This window comes from Harpia harpyja, chromosome 11, assembly GCF_026419915.1.
Source record: "Harpia harpyja isolate bHarHar1 chromosome 11, bHarHar1 primary haplotype, whole genome shotgun sequence".
Taxonomy (NCBI): Eukaryota; Metazoa; Chordata; class Aves; order Accipitriformes; family Accipitridae; genus Harpia; species Harpia harpyja.
Genome location: NC_068950.1, coordinates 11,430,229 through 11,454,931, shown reverse-complemented (window position 1 = coordinate 11,454,931; position 24,703 = coordinate 11,430,229). Strand labels below are relative to the sequence as shown.

General features: G+C 40.7%; 1 protein-coding gene across 1 annotated transcript in view; it reads left to right on the top strand.

Moving 5' to 3' along the window:
- RABGAP1L (RAB GTPase activating protein 1 like) overlaps nt 1-24,703 on the top strand; it is a 265,155-nt gene that overhangs the window by 190,461 nt on the left and 49,991 nt on the right. The window contains 1 exon segment of the mRNA XM_052801837.1: nt 5,254-5,382. Coding sequence (XP_052657797.1) covers nt 5,254-5,382 — 129 coding nt within the window.

Here is a 24,703-nt window from a genome sequence, read left to right as displayed (position 1 = left end):
GGCCTGGATCCCAAGTTTATCCACCCTCACGCTCCTTGGCAGCACAGAAGGTCAACTTCATCCTCTTGGAGTCGTTGAACTGATCAGGTCAGGTCTGTGGCTCGTGTTTAAGGGCAGCACAGTGCACTGTCGTGCACCATGCAGCATTGCAGTCTTGTTGCTACCAGTGGAAGAGGAACTATCAGGTTAGAAAAAATAGCTCGCATACGTTGATTTTGCACTGCATATCTTCTTAAAAAGAACTTAAAACCACATCTGTGTGTGTTATAGATTAAATACTATGTTCTGAAAAATCAGTGTAAGGATACATATAAGCAGTATGAATTTACCAGTAGCAAATTAAATAGTGGAGTGGAGTAGACTATGGCCAGATTCTTTTCAGCCTTTAACTTTGTCTTGTTCCTGACACATGTTCATTAAAGTGTAAAAAAGGCAGTTTGTGCTCACTGACATTCTATAGAAATTTAAAATATACATACTGTATACATAGAATTCTATGGAAATTAGTAATTTTTATCTGTTTGTATGAAGGAGGAAGAATTAAATTAAGTAAGTGTGGTGTGGTTGATCTGAAATTTCTTCTGCAGTATTAGTTCCCAGAGGGGAATATGAGTTGTAGTTGATATAGTCAGGAATAAATGAGACTGCAGAATTAATAATTGAAGACAGAGAAATTAAATTAAAGAAAAAAGCCAAGGCTTTGTCCTTCGTCTTAATCACATTTTCCTAAATATTTGGGGGAAGGTAGTAGTAATATTATTTACTTTAAAATAAGTAATCAAAATTAACATCATTTAAGTCTCTCGAATTCCATTCATGTTTTTTGAACATTTGTGGTTTTCCAGAACTTTACCTTTACAGTTGAAAGTGTTGCTAGTACTTCTGGGAAGGGGTTTTCCCTTAGTTTCAACTAATCCATATAAGATAATTTTATGAATATATTGAAATACTTAAGCAATGTGGGAAGGACATTCGAGGGCATATTTAGTCAAACCCTAAAAGGCAAGCTGAGACTTTTGGTCATAGTTCTCAGTGAGTTTCCTCTTTTGCCTGGTTTTAAAAATATGTTTTAACCAAAAATATGATTATTTGAAAATCACATCTAGAATAATAAAAAAATGCCCTGAAGTCCCTGAGTGCACAAAAATGCAATGCACCTGCCAAACTTTTAATTATTGGTTCATTAAACTTACAGATGGTTTAGTGAAATAAGTTGTTGATGAGTTCCACAAGCTGAGTGACACAGACCAACAAATTTACAAATCTCTGCCTGTCAAACAGCTGCCAAAAGGTTCCTGAAACGTCTTTATGATTTATTGATTAAAATCACAAAGTGTCAAGAGATGTGAATCTTAGGATGCCACCATTGCTATTTTTTAAATTTTTTTTGTACTGCATATATACACACACACACACTGGTTTTATGTTGCTTCCTGGTTTTAAACAGTACCTGAAGAGGTTAGTTTGCAGAAAATATGCAAAGTACACAACCCAGTTAATGTTGCTCTCAAAATGTTACTTTGGTTTCTTGTGATTTTAATAGTGAAATGTAACTTTTTGATCAACAGATTAATGAAATTAAAATATTCAGCAAAGTAGAAAGAGCTGAATAGTATAGGCTTTACCACTCATATCAAACTATACAATGTGATGGGTTATAATTTTTCGTAACTATAATCTTAGTTCAGTGAACTCTGTCACAGAAGTTCTTTGCCTGATTCACCATTATTCTTATGGGATTTTCATTGACTAAAGGTTTTTCAGGGTTGAGAACTCAAAATTGTCAATAGTTACAATTTTAGATGAGTAATATGTTTTCAGGCTGTTAAAATAGTATTGTAATAGTGATTCAAGCAGAAGCCTAGGAGAATTAAATCTGACTTTAAATGTTTTACATGTAATTGCTGTTTTTCTGACGTATTTGCCTCTGGCTTTTTTGGTATTTATTTGTAAATGAAGTGCTGTGGACGTAAGGGGTAGGTGCATGTGCTTTTCTAAAGTTTGGCAGGGTAATTTAATTGTTGGGTTTTTTTTTTTTTAGGTTTTTTCCTCCTCTGATTTCTAAAAAAAAGTAAATTCAAAACTCTCAATGTATTATGATAATTTAAGAAAAAGAAATTAAATACAAAATTAAAATAAAAATGTCTAGCAGGACTCCTAGGAAGAATACATGCTTAAAATTAGGATAGCTTAGCTCCTAATGAATGCTGAAACTTTGGCAAAAAGTGTGTTTGGTGTTTGTTTTGAGTTGGGAGCAACTGTCCAGAAGTCTTAATTGAAAACACCCTCCCACTCTGTTGGAAGCACGTACCAGCCAGCCTGTCTGGGAGATTACCCGTCATTCAGCATTGCAGTATCAGAGCACCTTCTGTGTAAAACCACCAACAGCAGCAAAATTGGTTTTACAGGTTGGCTGATGTCCCTTTACACCTGGGGTCAGAGTTGTGTTTGGGGCCAGGTTTCGGAGGAGGATGGGAGAGGCTGCCACGGTGTGAGGAAGAGGAGGGGACTGGAAATGCAGGAGAGCTTCTCTCCTGAGAAGGCACGCTTGCAATGTAATAGGGAAGTCTATTTGAATTCTATAGTGATCACAGCTGTCAACATCACTGAGAGGGAAGGAAAGAAATCACTTTCAAGTAAGCTGGTTAGCAAACCATTTACTGCTTTTCGATCAACATTACCCAGCTGAACTTTGCCCAGAAGCAGCTTGGTTGCCAGCATGGGTTTTGGCAGTGATGCTGCATGCTGCCTGCATGACAGGCTGCTCCCACCATGCTCTGCAACTTGCAGATCATCTTAAATGTAGCCCATCATGGATATGAAATGGTGATCTAGTCTCAAGTGGGGCAAAAGCACATCTAACCTCAGTAAAACTTGTCCAGGAGAAATATGACGTTAGGAAGAGGAAACGGATGCGTTGGCCATAGCCGCATTCATGAGTGGGTCTGATTCATCAGATACCCAACTTGCACCAGCTTTCTGTCAACACTACATCGATCTTGTCTGATTGAGTCTCAGCCAAATAGTCCTTCTGCCAAATTTTTGTGGACAGAATCAGATGTGATAGTTTGTGAAGCTGAACATTTCTCATCGGCATCCTGAAGGCAGCTTTTCTTGTGTCCCTGCAGTGATGACCCAGCAGCTTCCTTGGCTGCGAATGAAGGGAGGATCAAATAGATCTTGGGAGAACTCTGAGGATTTTGATGACAGAAAGTTGTCTGCTTTAAAAATGCTGCAGTCCTGGGGAAATGGATCCGCTGAAGCTACTCCACTTGCATTTGGAGTTTTCTCACTCTTTCCTTGCAATTAATGTAGCAAAAATTACTACGGAGTGCCCATTAGGGTATACAATATAATAATCTCTGAAAATACATAGGGTGATAGGTAAACATGTACAGCGTAGATTTTGTCCTTGTAGGCTCTTGATTGAGGACATCAAAGGAGATAGTGCTATGCCCATTCCCAAAGTGAAAGATTGAGCACAGAGCAGTGATGATTATCAGTGTTGGGGTGGCACACCTCTGATGTCTGCTTATGCTCTCTGCTATCAGAGATACTGGATAACCATGAAAATACCCCCTTAATTTCTGTTGCTGTTCCAAGTTTGGTACCTAATTTCAAATGCCTTCAAAAACCCTTCTCCCTTCCCCCCACCAAATAAAGTTTGGGTAAATTGCTATTTTTGATAGACCCTCTGGGTAGTCAGCTCTAGCATTTTCAGCAGAAATGTGGAATATGTCGAGCTAGGTTTGAGTATTACTGTTACAAATCTGCAGCACCGTATTGAAGTTCAGTTTGCTTTTAAGAAGGACTATTACATAGTAGACATAATTATTTTAATGTAAATGAACTAGCGATGCTAGTTTGTAGGGTGCATAGGGAGGATTCATAAATAAGATTAAAATTTTCTCTGCATTGTAGTGATAATTATTTTTATTTATTTAAAACAAATTTAACACCCAAGGGAAATAATAGTATCATCGAGCCTCACCTCTTGCGTGTCAAAGGCTGCACAGTTTCTCCCCATTCTCCCTGTGCAGGGTCAAATCTCTTGTGTTTGGCTGAAGTGTGTTTTCTGGAAACACGTCTGAAATTGGAGACAGCAAAGAATTTTGCGTGGATGAGAATATAGTTAAGAATCAAACTTTGAAACTATGTGTATGTAATATACCTACTGCGTATAACAAGGCAAAAAATTACAAAGGGCGTTACTCATGAGAAGGCGGAGGATGCACACATGAAAATGTTGGCGGTGGTACTTGAGCAATTAATTCAGCAGTTAACCCTAACCAAAGGTACCTGAGCTGCCTCTGAGGTATTTGTAGTAATACCGCAATACACAGCACCGGTCTCCATGACACTAGTCTGTATGTTGACGCATTTTCGCTCATTCTTTCTGGGTTAAAGATCTTGAAATTCATGTTTTTGAGATGACATCCTAAATCTCTTGTCTGGACACACGGTTCCTGTAAACTTTTTAAAGGAGCTATCCCAAGGCTTGGTATTTCATATCTGCTAAATCTCTTGGTGTAGTTCTTGGTAAATCTGAAGATGAATACATTTGTCCCTGTGAATCATATTACTCCATCAGTAGCAGAACTGGATTAATGTTGAATGTTTAACATTTTCTGACCTGTTAGGCTTGATACAACACTGAGAGGTACAGTATTATAAGAGATGGAGAAATAAGCATGTAAAACATTTTCTGGCACAGAGTTCCTTAAGAAATTGTGTCACAGACTTCTGCACATTGACTTGCTGATGCCTCTTATGAGTCATATGCATTTCTGCTTCTGCTATTCATGTCTGCAACCATATATATCTATATATACATTGTCTTTTTAGGGCAGCATTATGAGAATCAGCAATGGTCTAATGCACAAGCTGTCTAGGAAATATTATAAATTCTCCTAGGTTTTTGTTGTTTGCTTGGGTTTTGTTTTTCTCCTCACTGAGTGACATCTTGACAGGCTGAGCCAGAATCCTTTTCTTACCCTGCAGGTACAGAAGGATAAAATACATTAATGTGTTACAGTCCTCTGATCGTGCTGCTCTGCCTAGGATTCCTTGGATATGCTGTAGCTTCTGTTTTGTTTTATGAGATATGAGTTAGAGAGCTGATTTCAAGGAGGATGTTTTTGAGCTAATGTGAATATTGGTGGTTTGGAATACATTCAGTAAATGACAAATCCAGTAAAAGAGCATGACTGCATGTTCTCAGTGTTTACAGTAGTTCCCTATGTTTAATTGCAGACCTCAAAAGAGGACCTTCTACAAGCTGATTTTGAAGGAGCTTTAAAATTCTTCAGGGTTCAGTTGCCCAAGAGGTACAGAGCTGAAGAGAACGCCAGAAGACTGATGGAACAAGCTTGCAACATTAAGGTAAGGATGGTCTTCTTTTCTTCTCATTCACCCAGGGTTTGTACAGTCAGGTGCAATGTTAAGAATGGCAGTAGTGTGTGGAAAGTAAAGTAATGAAATCATTAGTTTATTACTTTTTGTATATGTTTGTGTATTTATACACACACATGCACCCACACATTTTATATTTAAAGAAAGTAAAGCTCTGAGCTTTTCCCTCTTTGCTTCAGTACAAGCTAATAATTAAAATAGAAAACTGATTCATGATCACACAAACTGAATTATCAGAACTTGCTAATTCATTAATTGATTTATAAACAGTGATTACACTAAACCAATTAATCGACTGTATGATAATTGTGCAACCAAAGGTCAGATATTATTTGTTTTGACCAGAAGATATTTATTTGCTGAGTACTGCTGTATAATACAATTGCATTGGGGTAGAAACTTAGTTTTGTTTGTATATCAAGCTTACCAAGACAGAATATCTTTTTATATTCTACCCTAACCAAGACCATGCTGTCAAAAGGCAGGCTTCTTGAATGTCTGGAGCACAAGTATTGGGCTTGTACTGAATGATGGCAAATTAGAGGAGCCTGACTGTAAATTTTTGAGGATGGAAGTCTTCTGTTAAAAATGGCCACAGAGGTTCACAAAGCTGTCATTTGAAAGGTCTGCTATTTTTTCTGGGATTTTTTGTTGGAGTATGTATAGCTATGGATAGGCTTAACATTTGATCTTGGAAAAAAGTGCTTTTGTTATTTCTTGGAATGTGAGCACTGATGGGAAACGTGTGTTTCGTGTGGCCTGATAATGGGCTGAGAACATCCCATCAGAAAGAATGCTCCTCTAACACCCTGCCTTTTTTAATCTCTTTCAATATATTTATTCATTTCCTTTTGTGGTGCTTAATTTCATAGTTTATTAAGCAAGGGCTTTTTCCATACTGGTTAAAATACTGATCTGGTGAAAGAATGGGGCTTGCCATACTAATGTTTATTCCATCCAGAAAAAAGAAAATCTGTGCAGAGGTTTTATTAAAATTGGACTTGGATTTCAACTCTGCTGCTGAAAGAGAGTATTTGGGAGTAAAAGACTACAGTTTGATGTTTAGTATTTAGTCCTCTGCTCAGTTCTTGAAAATGAGTAATTTAAGGACTCATCAAGTACAGGAAAATCATCTTTATGTTGTTTACTCACTGTGTATTTTTCTGATGGGAGGTTAACATAGAAGTCCTCATGGTACTTTTTGGAAGAGATATTTGTCAGTTTTTTGGGGCCTACCTTTCTCATTTTCTTGTGCAATATATTGTGTGCCACATGATGTTATTTTTCATTAATTTTTCAAATTTTATTGGGTACATATGTATATGGTGTGTTTTGTTGGGAAAGTATTTTGAAATGCATTTGAAGCAGATGTTCAGTGCATAGTGCCTCATATGGGTTCAGCACATGGGGCCTTTTAAAAGCAGAGAATAAAATTCTGAACTGTTCATCGATGTGAATGGGAAGGCAGCTGAAGGATTTGACAGTGAATCCACTGCATACACAGGATTTCACACATTCTGGATTCTAGCGTGTAAGAGAAAAACACAGATGAGTACAGCAGACATGGAGTCAAGGCGCTCTCCTCCGTGACAGGAGTACAAGAGGACTAGCAAGAATTATTGGAATGGAGGGAAAATTCAGGGCCAAGACCGGGGGTTATCAGGGATGGGAAAAAGTAGAAGATTCCGGTTACCTTCTGCTGTGTCAGTAACACCCCACCCTTGTAATGAGTATAGTTGGGAGTTGGGTTCTGCTTCCGCACTGGGCATGCAACTCATTCCTTGTTCAGATAGAAGACATAGGAGGGGTTCTAAACTGTCCCTTGAACAGTCTTCTGATAGTTAAGCTAGGAACAACTAAGCTCATGGAGAGGAGTGTTGTGAAACTCAGAGGCTTTTAGGTAAGGTTGTTTTCAGGATTAATGGCGTAGTCAGGAAGGTTAATCTAAATAGGGAAGACTTTGAACATAGGTGATGTATTTAAAGCAGCGAAAATGTGAAAGACTTCAGGAACTTAATGTGAGGAAACTCAGTGTAAGACCTCATTGGTGGGGAGGATGATATTTACTTTAAATGAATCTCTTTTCACTCACTTGCACTCCTTCTGTCATAGATGCCACTCATACTGATAGCCACGTGCTCACCAACACCAAGGCTTCTGTCTAGCCAGGATCACTTGTGTGTGATGAGGGTGAGGGACAGTGGTTATAAAGTCCTCACTATGTCTCTCGGGTTCCTCTTAACTGATGACAATAAACTGACTTTTAGACAAATTTTTGTGTACTCTTTAGGAGTTCTCATGCTGTGGTCTTTTCCCTCAGAAGCTTACTGGCCTCAGCCTGTCATTGCCATCCTTTGTCTCTCTTTCCTCATTGCGGGTGGGTTTGTGGCTTCCAGCCTCGTTTCCTCTTGGCAGAGGTGATGTACTGTAGCTCTGCTGCAGGTCTCCGACTGGCTTGTCATCTCTAGTATGGCCTCACCAGAGTGCTGGCCTTCTGGTCTAGATGTAGCAAGACATTTCTCATCGTTTGTCAGTTTGACTCCTGTCACTTGTATCCTTGCTTATCAATACATGCCGTTCTCATAACCCATTCTCTGTATCATTTCTTCTGGTGCTTTTGGATGCGGAGGCTTCCATTCATCCTTCTTTCAGACTGATCTTAGTATTTCTGTTACGCATCCCTACTGAGTGATTATGCGATGCCTTGACTCTGTTAACTCGATGTCCCACATTAAATTAAAACATACAAGGAAGGGTTGAACTGACTTCACACTCACAGTTTTTATTTATTTGGATCAACTTTTCTCACTTTTGCCAACTAGAATGTCCTTAGAGAGCCAAATCTGAATCACAGGAACATAACCTCTGACTGGAGATGGGACATGAAATATTTGATAGGCTGAAGAGAAAATCCCCTCATAATGAAGAAGGTGATCGGGAGTCATCAACATGGTTTTATGAAGGGTGAATCATGCTTAACCAACCTAATAGTCTGCTATGATGAGATGACTGTCCTGGTGGATGAGGGGAGAGCTGAGAATGTTGTTTATCTCAAGTATAGCAAGTGTAGGCACTCTCCCATAACATCATTATAGACAAACTGATGAATATGGACTAAATAAGTGGACAGTGAGGTGGATGGGAATCTGGCTGAATTGCTTGGTTCAAACGGTTGTGATCAGCAGCAGGATGTCCAGCCGGAGGCCAGTCATTAGTGTTTTACCTCAGAGATTGATACTGTGACCAATACTACTTAGCCTCTTCATGACGTGAGTGACAGAGCAGAGCGCACCCTCAGCAAGTTTGCAGATGACACAAAGCTGGGAGGAGTGGCTGATGGACCGGATGGGTTTGCTACCATCCAGAGGGACCTTGACAAGGCTAGAGGAACGAGCCAGCAGGAATCTCATGAAGTTCGACAAAGGGAAGTGCAAGGTCCTGCACTTGGGAGGAAGAACTGCATACACCAGTACCTGCTGGGGGCCAGCTGGCTGGAAAATAGCTTGACAGAAAAGGACCTGGGGGTCCTGGTAGGCACCAGGTTGAACATGAGCCAGCAGTGAGCTCCTGCTGCAGAGGAGGCCGGTGGTATCCTGGCTGCGTTGGGAGGAGTGTTGCCAGCAGGTCAAGGAAGGGATCCTTCTCCTCTGCTCAGCAGTGGTGAGACACATCCAGGGGACCGTGTCCGGGCCTGGTCTCCCCAGGAGGAGAGAGACATAGCTACAAAGGTGAGAGCCCAATGAAGGGCCGTAAAGATGATGAAGGGACTGGAGCATCTCTCCTATGAGGAAAGACTGAGAGAGCTGGGGCTGTTCAGTCTGGAGCAGAGAAGGCTCGGGGGATGTTATCAATATAGATAAATACCTGGTGGGAGGGACTAAAGAATAGGGAGCCAGGCTTTTCTCAGTGGTGTCCAGTAGACAGACAAGAAGCAGTGAGCACAAAATGAAATAATTCATATTTTAAAGCTATTTATTAACTTCAGGGGTGATCAGACACAGGAACAGTTGCCCAAGGACACTGTGGCATCTCCGTCTGTGGAGATACTCAAAATGCAACTGGCCCTGAACCAACCTGTTGTAGCTAACCCTGCTTTGAGGGTGTGATTTAGACAAGATGTTCACCAGAGGTCCCTTCCAACCTCAATTATTCCATGATTCTATAATTAGATGATTATAATCATGTTATTTATTTACAAACAGGAGCTAATAATTGCAGGAAATGCTCAAATAGGAAATTGTAGTCTTGATAATCATCACTCAAAGAGGTCCCAAGGAATGCAGAGGTTATATGAAGAGTAGCTGTCTGTCTTGTTGAATGCAGCAAAACTTGTTCTGTTAAAAAAAACCACACCAACAAACAAGACCCTTAAACATGTTTTCTTCTGCTGTATGAATGGGGCACTGTGTGTCCTTCAGCTGCTTCTCACTTCTGTATTAGCATTTGTAGACTAAACACCAGATGTTTTTAGAGTATCACACAGTAAGTGCCAGGGAGTATTTTCTTTATGTTTCTGAGCTAATTACAGAAGCATAAAAATGCGAAAACAGAGTCATGATGCGGCCAGGTTTCATACCCTTGCTAGGTCTTTTCCAGTGTTTCTTTTTTTTTTTTCCCCTCACATTACTACAAAACAAAATGGAAGTTTTAACATGTAATGATCCACCTCTACTTGCTTCTTTTTTTTTTTTTTTTTCCTTGAGCTCTAGCTGACATGGTCTTAGAGAAGGCAAGTGAAAAAATACTTGGTGTTTTTGGATTTGGAAAAAATACTTGGTGATTTCTGGACTTAACCCTTGAATTTTGTAGCAGTAGTTTTATTATCCTATTTTTAAACTGAAAATAATTAGCACCAGTCTATCCCTTGAGAACAGTCCTGCAAATACAAAGAAAAAAGCTCCTATTAATTGAAAATTGTTTTTAAAATGTGGTAGAGAATGTCTCGTTCAATTAAGGACTATCCATGGTGATTACTCATCAGGTCTGAATTTTTATCTTTCACCAATGAGGAAATCACTGTGCACAAGGTCAGTGGAATGAAAATAATAGTAGTATTTTCCAGCAGTTAATTGTTGGGTCGTATTCCATGGTTTAGGAATGTGTTGGAACTAATTCATACTATGAAATAATATGGCCTAAGAAATTTCCCTTTGGTTTTGGCATATGCATTTTACATGCATATATGCAAAATTAGGGTCCTGCTAATACCTAGATGATGGATTTTGCCAACATTTGCAGAGTTCAAGATACGTTCAGGTAGAAGAGGCTGAATCTATGAAGGTATCTGCTGAGACTCTTAGGGCAGTTTGAGCCCAATATTGCACACGTTTCCCAGCTCAGGAACAGTCAAACAGAGGAGAAAGACATAAATTCCCCGAGTAGGGTGTCAGATGCTAATTTAAGGGTTAATGAAATTTAAGAAAAGATGAAAATCTAGAGATAATGAATGAGGGCTTGTCCTCCTTTGTTTCCTGTTAGTTTTCTAATCTGTAGTGACCATAACTTTAATTTTGCAATGGCCTTTACAGAGGGAGGGGCATGTTTCTCCTAGAGTAGTTGGTAATAATTACGGTTGTAAAAATGGGTTTGGGGATGATAATTTTCTACCTGACCAGAGGACGCTGCATATTATGTCTGTAGAATAAGGAATTACCCTAATTTCCTACTTCATAGAATGATTTCCAATGTTTTTTGTACTCATGCTTGGGGAGGGGCCTTTTTTTTTTTTTCTGATTTTTCTCTCTTTACAAGGGATTTCAGAGGCTTTTCTATGTCTCTGGAAGCCCAATTTGATAAATGAATGAATGAAGAAAGAGCATATTCTAGAATAATGAAAGTTAAGCTTAATGGTGCTGTTTTATTCAAACAGCTAACACATTCTGCGTACTCACTAAATCTGCCTCCGTTGCCTTTTGCATCTTGTAATGCAATTTCTCTGGTAGACATCTGTGTAGGTCCTAAAGAGATTGTAACGTCGTTTGATTTAATTATAGGAAGCCTAGCACCTCTATTCTTACACTCAACTTCAGTCAGTTGAGTTGTAGAATGGGAGAAAGTAAATCTCACTGGGAGGTTTTCTCCATACGAAAATGTCCTGGTTTGACAGTTGTCAAGTGAACTCAGGGAGTTGTGCCCATTTCGCTGGGACCTTCCTGTGATATTTGGAAATGGAGCAGAGCTAACATTCAAAATGTGTTACATAGCAGATGTGGAAATGCCATGAAGTTGAGCATAGCAGACAGGTAGGTGGAGAGATACTGGGCAGTTAACTGTGGGTTTGCACCCCTCGTGCCCAGTGAGGGTGAGGGGCTATACAGGAACTGAGCAAAGGAACCCACAGGGAAGATTTTTCTGTTATGGGGCAGCATCTGTAATGATACATTCTTTTACATGGCTCAGGCATTACAGTGACTCCTTGTCTCATCTTTCAGCAGCAGCAGTGGCATGAAAGACCTGGTATATTGAAGTTCTAAGAGAAGCTTCTTCCTAACCATGTAAATCTCTCCCCTCCTTGGAGGAAAAAAGGCTCCCCAGCAGTTTTTACAGGGTTGCTGCTCTCAGCACCTTGGGTGAGAGGAACAAATGGCCTTGAGAAAAAACTGGGCCTTTTTCAATGCGAAGCAAACACACACATTTTTGTCACCTGTCACTGTACTGACAAGGTTATTCATCCCAGCTGGGTGCACCCACAGTTGTGGCTTGCACCAGGACCCTAGTATGGCTCATAGAGAATAGCTCTACTAGCAGAGTCAAAAAGAAAAGGCTAAGGTAGCAGAAGCTGTGCTAAGCTTTTTCTCATTTCAGAATTGTTCTTTGTGTAGTTTTAAAAAATATTTACTTTAATAATGTTGCTATTTAAATGTTTTGAATTCAAACCGCTGTTTTGAAGCTCACACCTTACTGATGTGGGCAAATTATTTTATTCACACCTCTGTTGCTGTTTTATCTGGAAGTAATTTCTTGCAGGCATGGTTTAACAAGGAATTACGTATTGATTTATGTGAGTTTCAATGGAAAGAAGTAAAAGTAGCTCACTTGCTCTCTCCTCTCTAGTGTATTCTCTCTCTTTGTGTTTATATGTATATATGTATATTTATCTAGATACTTGGGGGTTTTTTACTATTGTGAGAGGTGGTAAGACAACACAAATGCAACAGAAGAGCGAAGGAGATAACTGCAGAAAGGGCCTGAAAATGCACAAGCCTTTTATTCCTTTGGTTCCACCAGTGGTGTATCTAATTAATCTTCCAATATAAAGAACAGGAAAAAAATTGCTCATCTATCAACTTCTCAAGAAAAGGCCAAACCAAATTGAAAAGAATTGTGTTTAGATTTATAGAAAACCCTGCCGTGCCTGTATGCGATTTTTTATTAAAAGTCAATGATCAGTTCCACTTATTATGTCTGTGCCGTTATCTCCGAAGTGCAGGATCTAATTGTCCTTGTAAGGAGGGTCATTTTTTTTAATGCCTGTCCTGTTTTCAGCTTCAGCTTCCTTCTTTCTGCTTGCTTTTGTGGTATAGTGCAGCGCAATGAACTGGCACCTGAAAATCAGATGAAAGTGCCTACATAGGAATTGGGCATTAAATATTATTGTAAACTTGGTAACAAGTGTTAACAACATAGAAAAAGTGTCATGCATTTAAAAAAACAGTTTTGGCTATGAAATACTTATTTATTTGAACTCTGTGTATCTGGCTTTCCAGTGAGCAGACGTGTTGCCCGGTAGTGAGGTTATATTTTCATTACATTTAAGCATTAGTAAAACTGGGTGGGGATTGTTAATTTGTTTTTTGTTTGTGCTGAGTTGGCATTATAAATGAAATCAGGTATATTGTTAATTTTTATCAACAGGGAAAGAACAGGATTTTATTATTAATAGTTAAATATAATCACATTTTAACCACCTAAAGTAGCTTTGCAACCTGACTGACTACAAATATTTTGGTGTCCTTGTAGTAGTCATTTGTTGGCATATGTACTTGTGCTTCCATGAGTAAGGGCATCGAGGAGAATAGTGTTGAAGGTAAGGATCTATAAAGAACTATAAAAGTTTGAGGTAGAAAAGTGGATAGAAGTATTCATTGTCTGTATCCCCAGCAGTTGTATCACAGCATATATCATGAAGAGATTTGCCCAAAGTATTAGCAGTTTAATTCAGTAAGGTGAGGGGAACATCTGAAAACCGTTCCACGGTCCAGCAGGCCACCTAAATTTGTTTTGTTCACTTTCGCGCCATCAGGAGTCATGGCTTTCCAGGGTGACAGATGTTTTGCCATTCAGAACAGAAGAAGGAAAGCATACTTGGAAGGTCTTTTGGCTTAAGCTTCTTGAATCTGGCTCTCGCCTCCTGGATGAATAACAGCTCCTTTCTATCCTTGATTCTGAAAATAGTAGAGAGAGCAGTAGATGAAGGTGGCAGGGAGTCACACTGTTTGACAGTGCTGTCTTCTGCCATCTTTGCCACAATTTGTCTAAAATAACTCAGCTCTCTGAGTAAGAGGAAGTGAAAATTTTTCCCAAGCTGAACTGGACACATTTGAATCCCAGATGCAGGTTGGCTGGAGGATTGACTAACCTTCTATAAGGTGACATGTTAAAATGTTCTATAAAAAGTTTTCTACCTCCAGTGGTCTGTATGTCACGCAGTAGCAGAGTGTCTAGAGTTACTGTTGTCAGCACAGTAGTTATCTTCATTGTTCTTTAGAAGAGAAACTCTAAACTCTCTCTTCCTTTGAAGGAAACAAACCCAGTAATTTGTAACTGATTTTTCTGAGGGATGCCTTGAGTTTGAATATGGAGGAAGACTGTGATGATGATGGTGCCTGGCAGGTTTGCAGTACCTCTTGTTCTCACAGTAAGAGGATATCCTTTTATAAGACACTTCTGTGATGCAAAAGAGGCCATAGAGGAAGAATAAATGTATCCCAGGATCAGCACTTACAACCATAATTAAAAGGAACAAAACCACAGGCTTTCACATTTTGTGAAGAAAGAAATGTATGTAAAATTATAGATGCAGAAATGCCTAGAAACGAGCTCTGTGCCCCATATTTATGTTGGCCAAGAAGTGTTCCTTGATACTGTTTTCAGCATCACCAAAACTGTTCAGGCTTAAGATGGAGAAATCTCCCTGGAGGTGAAAATTAATCTATGCTTCTCTTGGACATCTTTCAAGCATTCAGGTCTGAGGAAACAGGTATCATCTCAGCAGTACATAGCATAGTGGTAATTCAGAGGAAATCTATTTCTTCACATACAAAAGATGCTGCAACTCTTGCTAGCCTATGTCTTTGTGTTGTCTGTGAGAACTCTTTTTTAAACTGCATGTCCCTGAAGAATATTGTGTCTTTTTTTTTTTTTTTTTTTTAAAGTCCATTTCTGTGACCAAAGAAACTCTGTATTTTCTCCCCTTGGAACAGTGGGAGAAGAAGCTCTGTTGTCTACTGGGAGTTCACTGCCCACGAAGAGCATTATCTTTTATTTCTATGCCTAGAAATCTTAGAATACATGCGTTTGGAAGAGATTGCATTTGGGCAAAAAATTTTAAGCTGCCTTGTGTCATATTTGATCAGCCTTTCTGATACATGTCTTTCTCAGAAATGCTGTGGTTATTTTCTTTCTACAGATGTTACAGAATTTAAAGGTTAAGTTATTGGAAACAAGTCATGACTATGTTACAGAAAGCTCAGGTAATCCAGAGCAAATGGCTACTGCATGCAGTGGCTTGGGGAAAAAAAAGAAGTGATTCATTCTCAATGTAGTGCAGAGAACAGTTGGGACCTGACATTTGTTTAATTTCCTTTGTTTCTTGACAGATGCAATGAGGTGACAAATTCTGAAGCACCACGCTATACTGAGACCTAAAGCTAAACTTTTAAAAATAATGGGGGGAGGGGAGGTTAGGCAAACGCTAACAATGTTCCCTTTTTTTCCCCCAGAGCTTTTGCAAATAAACAAAGAAAACACATTGGGGACAGTGTCTTTATGCATTTTTGCTGGTGTTTGATATCTCAGGCACCTGCAGTTGAACTTCTCTGCTTAGAAAATAAGCGAACAAACAAAACTAAGTATAGAAAGATGGCTGTATGCATTTCATAAATGCAGAGCTCTGCAGTGACAGTAGCTTTTAGAACTGAAGTCCCTATTAATAACTTTCCACTACAAAGCCCAGGCATTATTTTTGCCATTATTGATACTGTTCGAAGTTAAATTCAGTGAGTGGTTACTTGACTATTATCTAAGCAATATGTAGCTACTGGAGTGGAAGTTTAGCTGGGTGCTTCATAAGGGCAATATTCACATTTTTAGGATCCCCTTATTGCTTTGCTTCAGGATTCTCTGGTTTCCTGCAGTTAATTGCTTTTATTTTTACCATATTATAGCCTTGTTTCTCTTGTGGAGAGTAAGTAGTGTAGTAAACATAGGGTTAAACTGCAATTTAATTTGTTTGTGTTTGGGCATAAATAAATTACATCAGGCTGGTAAAGAGAGGTGAAGAGCTGTATGCCAGAGGCTTTGGAGAATTGAGTTAAAGTGCTATATAGAAATGTCCTAGTATATTTATCTCCATTTGTAGAGGTGTTTCATTTTATTTAAGAATGGCAATGTGCCAGTTTACTCTTTCACAATTTTTAAATAGTGTTCTGGTGTTTGGCTGTTTCATATTGCTTAAGTCTGAAATAATTCCTCTGTAAATGATTATTTTCCATGCAATACTGTGAACACCTGGGCAGAGAGGTATCAACCCATTGCCACATCAGCCAGCCTCTGTCTGCAGAAGTTCATTGCTGTTACACTCATTGCTGTTCCAGATGTGCACCCACAGCCCTACAGGTGCACTGATGAGCTGTGGAAGCCTGGGTGGGGAGGGGATGACAGGTTCCTTCTCTTTGCTCTCGCTTCCCCACATTCCTTATCTCTGCAACAAACATTTGAAGGGATAAGAAAAAGTTAAAAAGCACTATTGTGGGGCTGTTCGCTCGGAAGCCTTGACCATGTATCTCATTTTTCTATTCAACTGTTCAAGCAGCAGATGAAGACTGAGTCCTCATTATGTTACCGTATCTGTTTATTATTCTTTCAACTTCCTTTGCTTAATTAATGCAATTTCCTTGACAATAATTCTTAACCAAAATTTGATTCTACAAGTGAAGTTAGTCAAAAGCCATGAAAAAACAGAAAATCTCATCTCCGAGTAATTCATCAGCATAATAAATAATCTCTTAAATCTGGCCGTATAGGCACAAATCCAGTGTGCATGCACAGCTCAGGCCCAAAGACGGCATGTCAGGTTGAGTCACCCAGTTACTGTGACAACGGAGCTGCAAAATCTTCAGCTTCAGCAGACGTCCAGCCCAGCTGCATTTGCACATTGCACCAACCTGGAGGGGGTCCTCATCGCTCCTTTCCCAAATGAGAAATACAGGTGTGCTTTCACTAACGTAAATATGCTGTGGCTGACATAGCTTGGAGAGGCTCAGAGGTTAAGACTTTGACCTCTGAAAAAAATTAAACTATAGCTAAACTTCTTAGCAGAGTCAAGTGATTGTCTGAACAGCTCTTTTTTAATCTCAGAAATCCTTTTGTTAACCCGTAGCTTAGAGCACAAGATCAATGACCTTATCATACATCCTCCTGAGGAACAATTTCATGGCAGTCTGAGTAAGCCACCTGATTGTGCCACCTGGGATGCTCCATCTTTACACAGTAGGGAATATTGATTACACTTCAGCTAGTCAAGAGCAGTGGAAGAAATTGGAAATGGATCAGGACTTTGATGCCTAACTGCCTAACGAGAATGCTTTGTTCCGCTTGCTCACACACTCCTGCTCTCCTGAAGGTAGCTTCTTGCAAGCTGCTGTGTTCAATAAAGCTTGTGCCTTCTGATAAACTATTTTCCCCACTTTGGGCTCTTTACTTTTCCCACCATCAATGACACACAAAAAATTTATTGTCAGGCTGTTAGTTTTGATGACTTTGCAATCTACCTGACCTGTTAGAAACAAGAAAAAAGAATTTCATCACCTTGTCACTGCTTAATTACTTTCAAATATTAAATAGTCCTGAAAACAGTACGTGTGATTTCTTTCTTCGTGAGGTAGAAATGAAAGGGGGCTGTTGTGCTGAAAGGAGCTGTGATTTGGTGCCTGCAGAATCTAGATCCCAGCACACAGTTTTCTTCGTTATAGCAGCTCGTCCAGACCATCATACTCACATAGGCCTGTGTAGACACAAATCCCATTGCTTTTAATAGCAGCAGAAAGCTCAGAGGCAAATTTGGCCCTTGTTTCTCTACTAACGCAAAGTGAAATTTAGGTTTGTGTTGTAATGAACTTCCCCCAAGAGTACTTAATTTGTTTTTTCCTTTTCTAAGCACAACATGAAGCAGGGTGTGCTCCTTTCTGAGGGGGAATGACATGCGGTAAGAAAGCAGCATCTTGCTTGGGACAGTTTGTGTTTCCAAGCAGGACATTTTGATAAGGGGTTCCTGCCAAGGCAGTGACTCTCTAGCCCAGGGGAATCTATCTTTGCAATGTGTTTTTTCGCTCTGCCCTGGATGCACCAGAGCCACCTTCTCCAGCCTACATGACAAACCCAAGCACTTCAGGACTTGACAAAAATGCTCCTGGTCAGAACCGGGGGTGTGAAGGGGGAGGAGGCACTGCCTGGACTTGGTCACCCTTGAAAACCTCCTCCTCTTGTGCTCCGACAGCAGAGGACCTCCTAGCCTGAAGCAAAAGGGTTCATCACAGGCACAGCACTAATTGCCAAGGTGAATTAGGAGGATGGGTGGTTGTGGGCCGTGCCAGAGTCCATCTTGTGTTCCGCTTGCTCTCATCAATCTCTCTCCATCAGGCAGCTTCTCCTCAGGAAGCAGGAAACGAGCAGCACATGTATAGATCCAGCGCTGGGCCAAGAGCTCACATGGGGGCTTGTTAGGAGCCCTGGCTCCCCTGGGAACAGCAAAGAATCCCTCTTTATTTTCCTTCCATCTTCCTTTATTGTAACATCCACAAAATGTCAGTAACAATAATGTCTTGTAGAAGGACTTTGTCACAAGCAGTGTTTACAGGCTACCTGTTTAAACAAGGAAACTATTCACCTATATGCCTTGCGGATTTTCAACCTTTGGTCCATCATACAGGAATGTTATACAAGATTATATACTGTCACAGGAATCTGGGGGTGGGGGAGAGGTGGAAAAAACTGAGAAATGTTTTCGAATCCCTGATGTAAGGGATTTGACATGTCCTTACTCAGTGATGAGGGCATGTATGGAACAAGCAACTGTCATAAGGTTACGTGGGTCTGGGTTTCATAGTTGTTTCCTTTTTGTTGCTTTTAAGATATAAAGTGAATTGTAAGGATTAGTAAGAGGATAAAGATGTCTGTGCTCTGGGAGCCTTCTTGGAAAGATCAGTAATGATGGCTCTTAACTTTTTAATGTGCCTTACACTGCACTAATGGACCTAAACCAGCATTTTATTCTGAAGGCACATTTGTTGACGTCAGAAAAGGGGACTTGGCTGCTACAGGAGTGTAAAGAACATACAGCAGACTGTAATGTAGGAAGGTATTGAGCTTTTATTTTTGTGACCTTGTCCAAATAGGAAGTAATTACAATATAATTCAATTCTGAAAGTCTGGAAACCATGACAGTTGAGAGTGAGTGACATTTTAAGAGAAATAAGCCTGTGTTTGAATACATGTTCTCTTTCAGACTCCTAAGCATTGCTGATGCTATTTGCTCTTCCCGCTTCTCTTTTTCCACTCTTAATACATGATCAGAATGCAAGCTTCAGGCTTGTCTGCACTTTCACTTATTAAACCTCTTCTCCCTGGTAATTTCCAGTACTTAGGATCTCCCCTGGCTCTACTTCTGTGCTCAGTTCATGTCACAGCTGAGGGGCTGCCCCATCTGTCCATCCTGTGAAGGGAAGGAACCACTTCTGTGCTTATCCCTCTGTAACTTGTCTTTCTGAACTATGCTGCTAGCACTGACGGTACCGGGACAAGGGAGCCTGCAGCCTGTCTGTATTATGCTGAGCCTTTTGCGAGACATATACTAGTAAGCCACCTTCAACAGGTGATGCACACAGATACTAGACCTGTAAGCAATACCACTCCCCCATAAAATGGGGCTAAGCACTGGAAAATGTGCAGTATTGGGTCATAGTTAACCTTTTAAATAAAATCCTGTGTGGTGGAGAGTGGTGTGAGCCAGTTGCTGTATGCCTGGTAACCAGTATGTTTGTATTAATATAGCAGTATTTGTTAATCTCATTGGAGAAGGTGTCCTGGTTTCAGCTGGGATAGAGTTAATTTTCTTTCTAGTAGCTGGTATAGTGTTATGTTTTGGATTTAGGATGAGAAGAATGTTGATAACACACTGATGTTTTCGGTTGTTGCTAAGCAGTGTTTATGCTAAGTCAAAGATCTTTTTAGCTCCTCATGCACAGCCAGCAAGAAGGCTGGAGGGGCACAAGAAGTTATGAGGGGACACAGCCAGGGCAGCTGACCCAAAGTGGCCAAAGGGATGTTCCATACCATGTGACGTCATGTCCAGTATATAAACTGGGGGGAGTTGGCCAGCAGGGGGATCGCTGCTCGGGAACTAACTGGGCATCGGTCGGCAAGTGGTGAGCAATTGCATTGTGCATCACTTGTTTTGTATATTCCAATCCTTTTATTATTATTATTGTCATTTTATTACTGTTATTATTATCATTATTATTTTCTTCCTTTCTGTTCTATTAAACTGTTCTTATCTCAACCCACGAGTTTTACTTTTTTTTGCCCCCAATTCTCTTCCCCCATCCCACTGGGTGGGGGAGAAGTGAGTGAGCAGCTGCGTGGTGCTTAGTTGCTGGCTGAGGTTAAACCACAACAGGAGATTAAATCCTGGGATGCACACCTGCAAGGACTCATTTAGGAAAGTGGAGAATAAAATTCCTTTTGAGTTTTGATACAGTGTGTGGTTCTTGTGACCTAAAACAAGACTATCTCGCTTCAGTCACTCATTTTGCTCAAGTTCAGGGAGCACTAACAGTTTCACCAGACGCTTGACTCTCCAAATACCCCAGAGATTAAAGTATCACAGCAGCTCTGCGAAGCAGGATTTTATCATCTCCAGTTCGGAGGAGGAGAAGCTGAAGCAGACGGTGAAGCTGTGTGCTCAGGCACAGCTAACTCTGGCCATGCAAAAAGGAAAAGCGTCAAGGTATTTTAGGTTGATGTACGTCTCCAGCAACGGGATCACATTGTTCCCAATTAACTACTGTAGCCTATAGGTTGTTTTCTTGTGTATTTGTACTAGGAATGTCTCAGGACAGTCAGTTATCACTTTGTGTTTCTTTCCTCTGAGACTCATTGTTACACCTTTCATAGATTCACTTAATAGGCTCATTAAGGAAATGGAGGGCCTCTCGCCTAAGTGTTTGCTACATCAGTGAGCCTCAGTTGCCTTCTTTTCAACTCCAGACAACTAGGAAAACAAACATTGCCAAAGGTGTCTCTGTGTGCAGCCCCCAAGGACCAAGAAATCATTCTGAAAATCATAAGGACTGAAAACAGCCAACCTGCTCTACAATACGTAATTGACTGCTTACGGAACTACTGGTGATGGCTTGTGTACACTCCACCCCAGTCACAGGAACAATTAAGTGCTGTGTTGGGGCACTAAGGAGGATGAAAGGCAGGTGAGAAGTTTTCCTGCTCCAAGCAAATTTGGTTCACACATAGGCCCCCGGATAGGTCTTACTCTGTTTCTGAAGTGCCACACAAATAGAAGTGACTCTGTGAATAAGGAGTATAATACGTTATCACTGCTCTGCATGTGTGTAAAAAGCAGGAGAAAGGGCTACTGTGTTTTTCTTTCCTCCTCCAGTTTAATGCCTGGGCAAGCCACTTAGCATCTCTCCTAACCCAACCACCATGCTACACCGCCTTCTGCTGGATCGTGTGCCATACGGGTCCCTGGTTGTGTCTTGCAGCCACGGACCAGCTTCACGTACATTTAGCAGTGGAAAACAATTAACTGGTACAATCTGGCCCCAGATTAAGTGACCCAGAAAAATCTCTCATTCAAAACTCCCGTTTTAAGTCTTCCATGAAATGTGTACACATGTTGTTTGTGCTGTTCTCATCACTCAGTTCTCTCAAATAGCTGCTGTCTATGTAATGATTCTCTGTGTCCACACAGGGTTGTTCCAGAAGGCTAGAGAAGCAATATGATTTAGAGGAATTACCTGGCCAGAGCAAGTGGATCTATGCTGTTGACATTCAGTTACTCGAAGGATTCACAGGGACCAAATTCCTTAAGTGAACGCAGAGATGGCATCGAGATAACCTAGACGGTTATGAAATGATGGGGAAATATATTAGATAACTCTGCAACTGAAAATGTGGTGTATAGTCAGCTGGGACTAATATAGCAAGGATAGTCTGATATGACTGGGTTTGGGCTATTTAAGATCGTTAATAAGTAATTAACCCATGAGGTGACTGTAACAGACATAATTTTAATCAAGATTGAATTATTAACTTGCCAGGCCCGCTTTGGAATTTATCAGTACCCAGGCAGTACAAAGCCCCTTGGCCACATTAATTTAAGATCCCTCACACTCAGGCAACGCTCCTAAAAGATGCCCACCCTATCAGATTCACCACTTAATGCTTTTCTCCTCGCTGCCACTCAAAGGCCCCCTCCCCAGTTTTACATTCAATTTGTCTTTTGCTGAAAAGCTGCTAATTTCACGCTACTTCAGCCCTGCAGCAGCCAGCCTGTTGCTAAGCAACCTCCAAAATACTGAAGGGGCCGTGGTCTAGCTGCTTTTCTGCAGCCCACCCTTATTTATTTACTTATACATCTTATTTACTTATATAGCTAAACAGATTTCTTCTATAACGTGGAAGCAGAGCCGTAAGCTTCCAAGTTGCAGCAGAGTGCCTTTACTTGCATAGCTGTCTTCTCTCCAACGCCATCCTCTCGCCTATTTTTACTGGTATTCCTGTTCATCAGCTGAGCAAACTCCTCATGATACTTGTCGAACTGGAGTGGCATCCAGGAGGGTACTGGAAGTGTATTTTGAAGGCGTAGCTGGCCATGGACTGCTGTACCTGGTGTGAGATAGCAGCTGGGAATCTCTTTGGTCCCAACAGTCCTTGATGGAAGAAAAAAGGGTCGGAACAAAGGCGGCTTTAAGCCGTTTTTCTGCTTACTTTATTTCTGGCTGCTTTAACTTCAGCTGTGTCCACATTCCAGGCTTCCTGTAGCCTAACTAGATCTGCAAAGAGTGAAAAGATGGTTATCCTTCACCTGCCCAGCAGTGCCAGGAAAAGCCCTGCCGTAGAGGCAGTTCTACAGGAACAACTGCATTTTTGTAGGGTGGGGTTGGGGTCCCAGCCAAGGCACAGATTTGCCTTAAATTGTATCAGCAAGAGGAGCAGGTTGCTGATGGAGTATTTGGTGTATAGATAAAGTGGCAGAGCGTTTGTAGTGGCTGCATGTGGATAGAGGAGGATAGGAGAAACATAATAAAGCTGTTCTCGACGTGCTCCCAAAATGGGGGAAGGTGGAAGTGCTTTGTGTGCACTGCTACATCATGTATTGCCCAGAGAATCTCATGGCCAAGCAAAAAATTGGGACCACTGATTTGAATCACTTTTAACAACCAGGAAAGCATTAAGTGGATATACTGTAACAGAGCCTGGCTGTGTTTGTTGTGGTAGCGTTGGTCACGTCAGCATTGGTGTTAGACTGCGATGATAACTTTGATGAAAGAACTGTCACACTCTTCAGTAAAGGCTTCAGAAACAATTCAGATGGTCTCACAAGCTCCCATATTTTGTACCTTTTCTCCAGCACAATGCTGTGGCATGAGAAGGAGGAGGATGATTCCTGTAGAGATTTATTTGGAACAAACAGGTACCAAACTGCCTTCTTCCTCTTTTTCCCTTCATATTTTTTTCCTTTTTGTTTCAGCAAGCAGAGACAATGTTCATGAGCTGAGTCTCCAGACTATACTTCTTCCACAGCTGTTGCCTTTTGGTCTTCTCCTTACTGCCTTTGGCTGCTGCTGACTGACGGCTTCTTTTTGTCTATCTACTGTGGTTTTCATTGTAGACTTGTTTTTGATAGAAAAATAATTTTTCTGCTTTGATGATCCAGCCATTACCTGACCCTTTCTGGAGAAGAGGAGAGAGAAGCACCTGAACGCTTGGTTTTGTACGTGCAGTCCTGTAGAACAGGGATTGTGCACAAGGCCAAATGTAATTTGTTTACATCAAAGTGAGATGAGGAAGGTGATGTTTTAAGTCCAAATTGAATTTTCCCCTTACTTGATTTAAGCATTCCATTACCCATTTGGAAAACTAAAATATTTCCGAGAGAGGTTTGGCATACTCATTCTGTATTCTGATTTTTTTCAAAATGAACTCTTGGTTTTTTTGTCATTTATGACATATCTGTCACGGGGATGTCCACTTGTTACGTACATCCAGAGGAGAGCTGATTGTCCAACCTTTGCTGACCTGCAGCTCCGTGTATTTGTTTAATATGGTTGAGATTTCACGAGCCAAGCTGTGCAATTTGTGTTAGCATGTATGTTTTGGTGCTGTTCTTCACACAGAGCTCAGAGACATGGTAGGTGCTCAGGCAAGTATTTACATTATCTCAGGTATTCCCTCAGCTGAGCTGTGAACAAAACACAGGAGACTCAGAACCAGCTCAAATGCCCAGGAACAACTTTTGCTGCCCTGAGAAGTTGTTTCAGGTGCCTTTAAAAAGATTGAGTTAACAGATTTTAATTTCATTAATTGAAGATAGGAAGAAAAGGATCTTTCATATGGGAAGATGCCAGGTGTTTTAGGGAGCAGATGATGATGATTAACACCTTGAATTACACCCAGAAGCAGGCAAGTGGCTAGTGTGGGTGGGGATCTCTGCGTTTCTTGTGGCTCTTCCCATGTGATGTATGCAGCTTTCACTCTTGAACTTTCAGAGCTCTGGCAAAATGTAGGGTGGTCTGCAATTCTGAGGAAGGATAAAGTGTACCTGAGCTTATAAAGGCGTTACAGGAGACATAGCTGCCCTACGGCTATGTCTGCTCGCTGGTTTGTGCTGCTGCCTCTCACAGTATCTTCAGTGGTGTTGCACCCAGCCAGCTGTCTATATATCTTGAAATCCTGTAACTCTGAAAGATCTAAGAGTACAAGAATGCAAACAGTACTGATAAAGGGAGCACAGGCTGTACATTCCTGAGAGAAAAATTAAAAAAATAAATGAGAA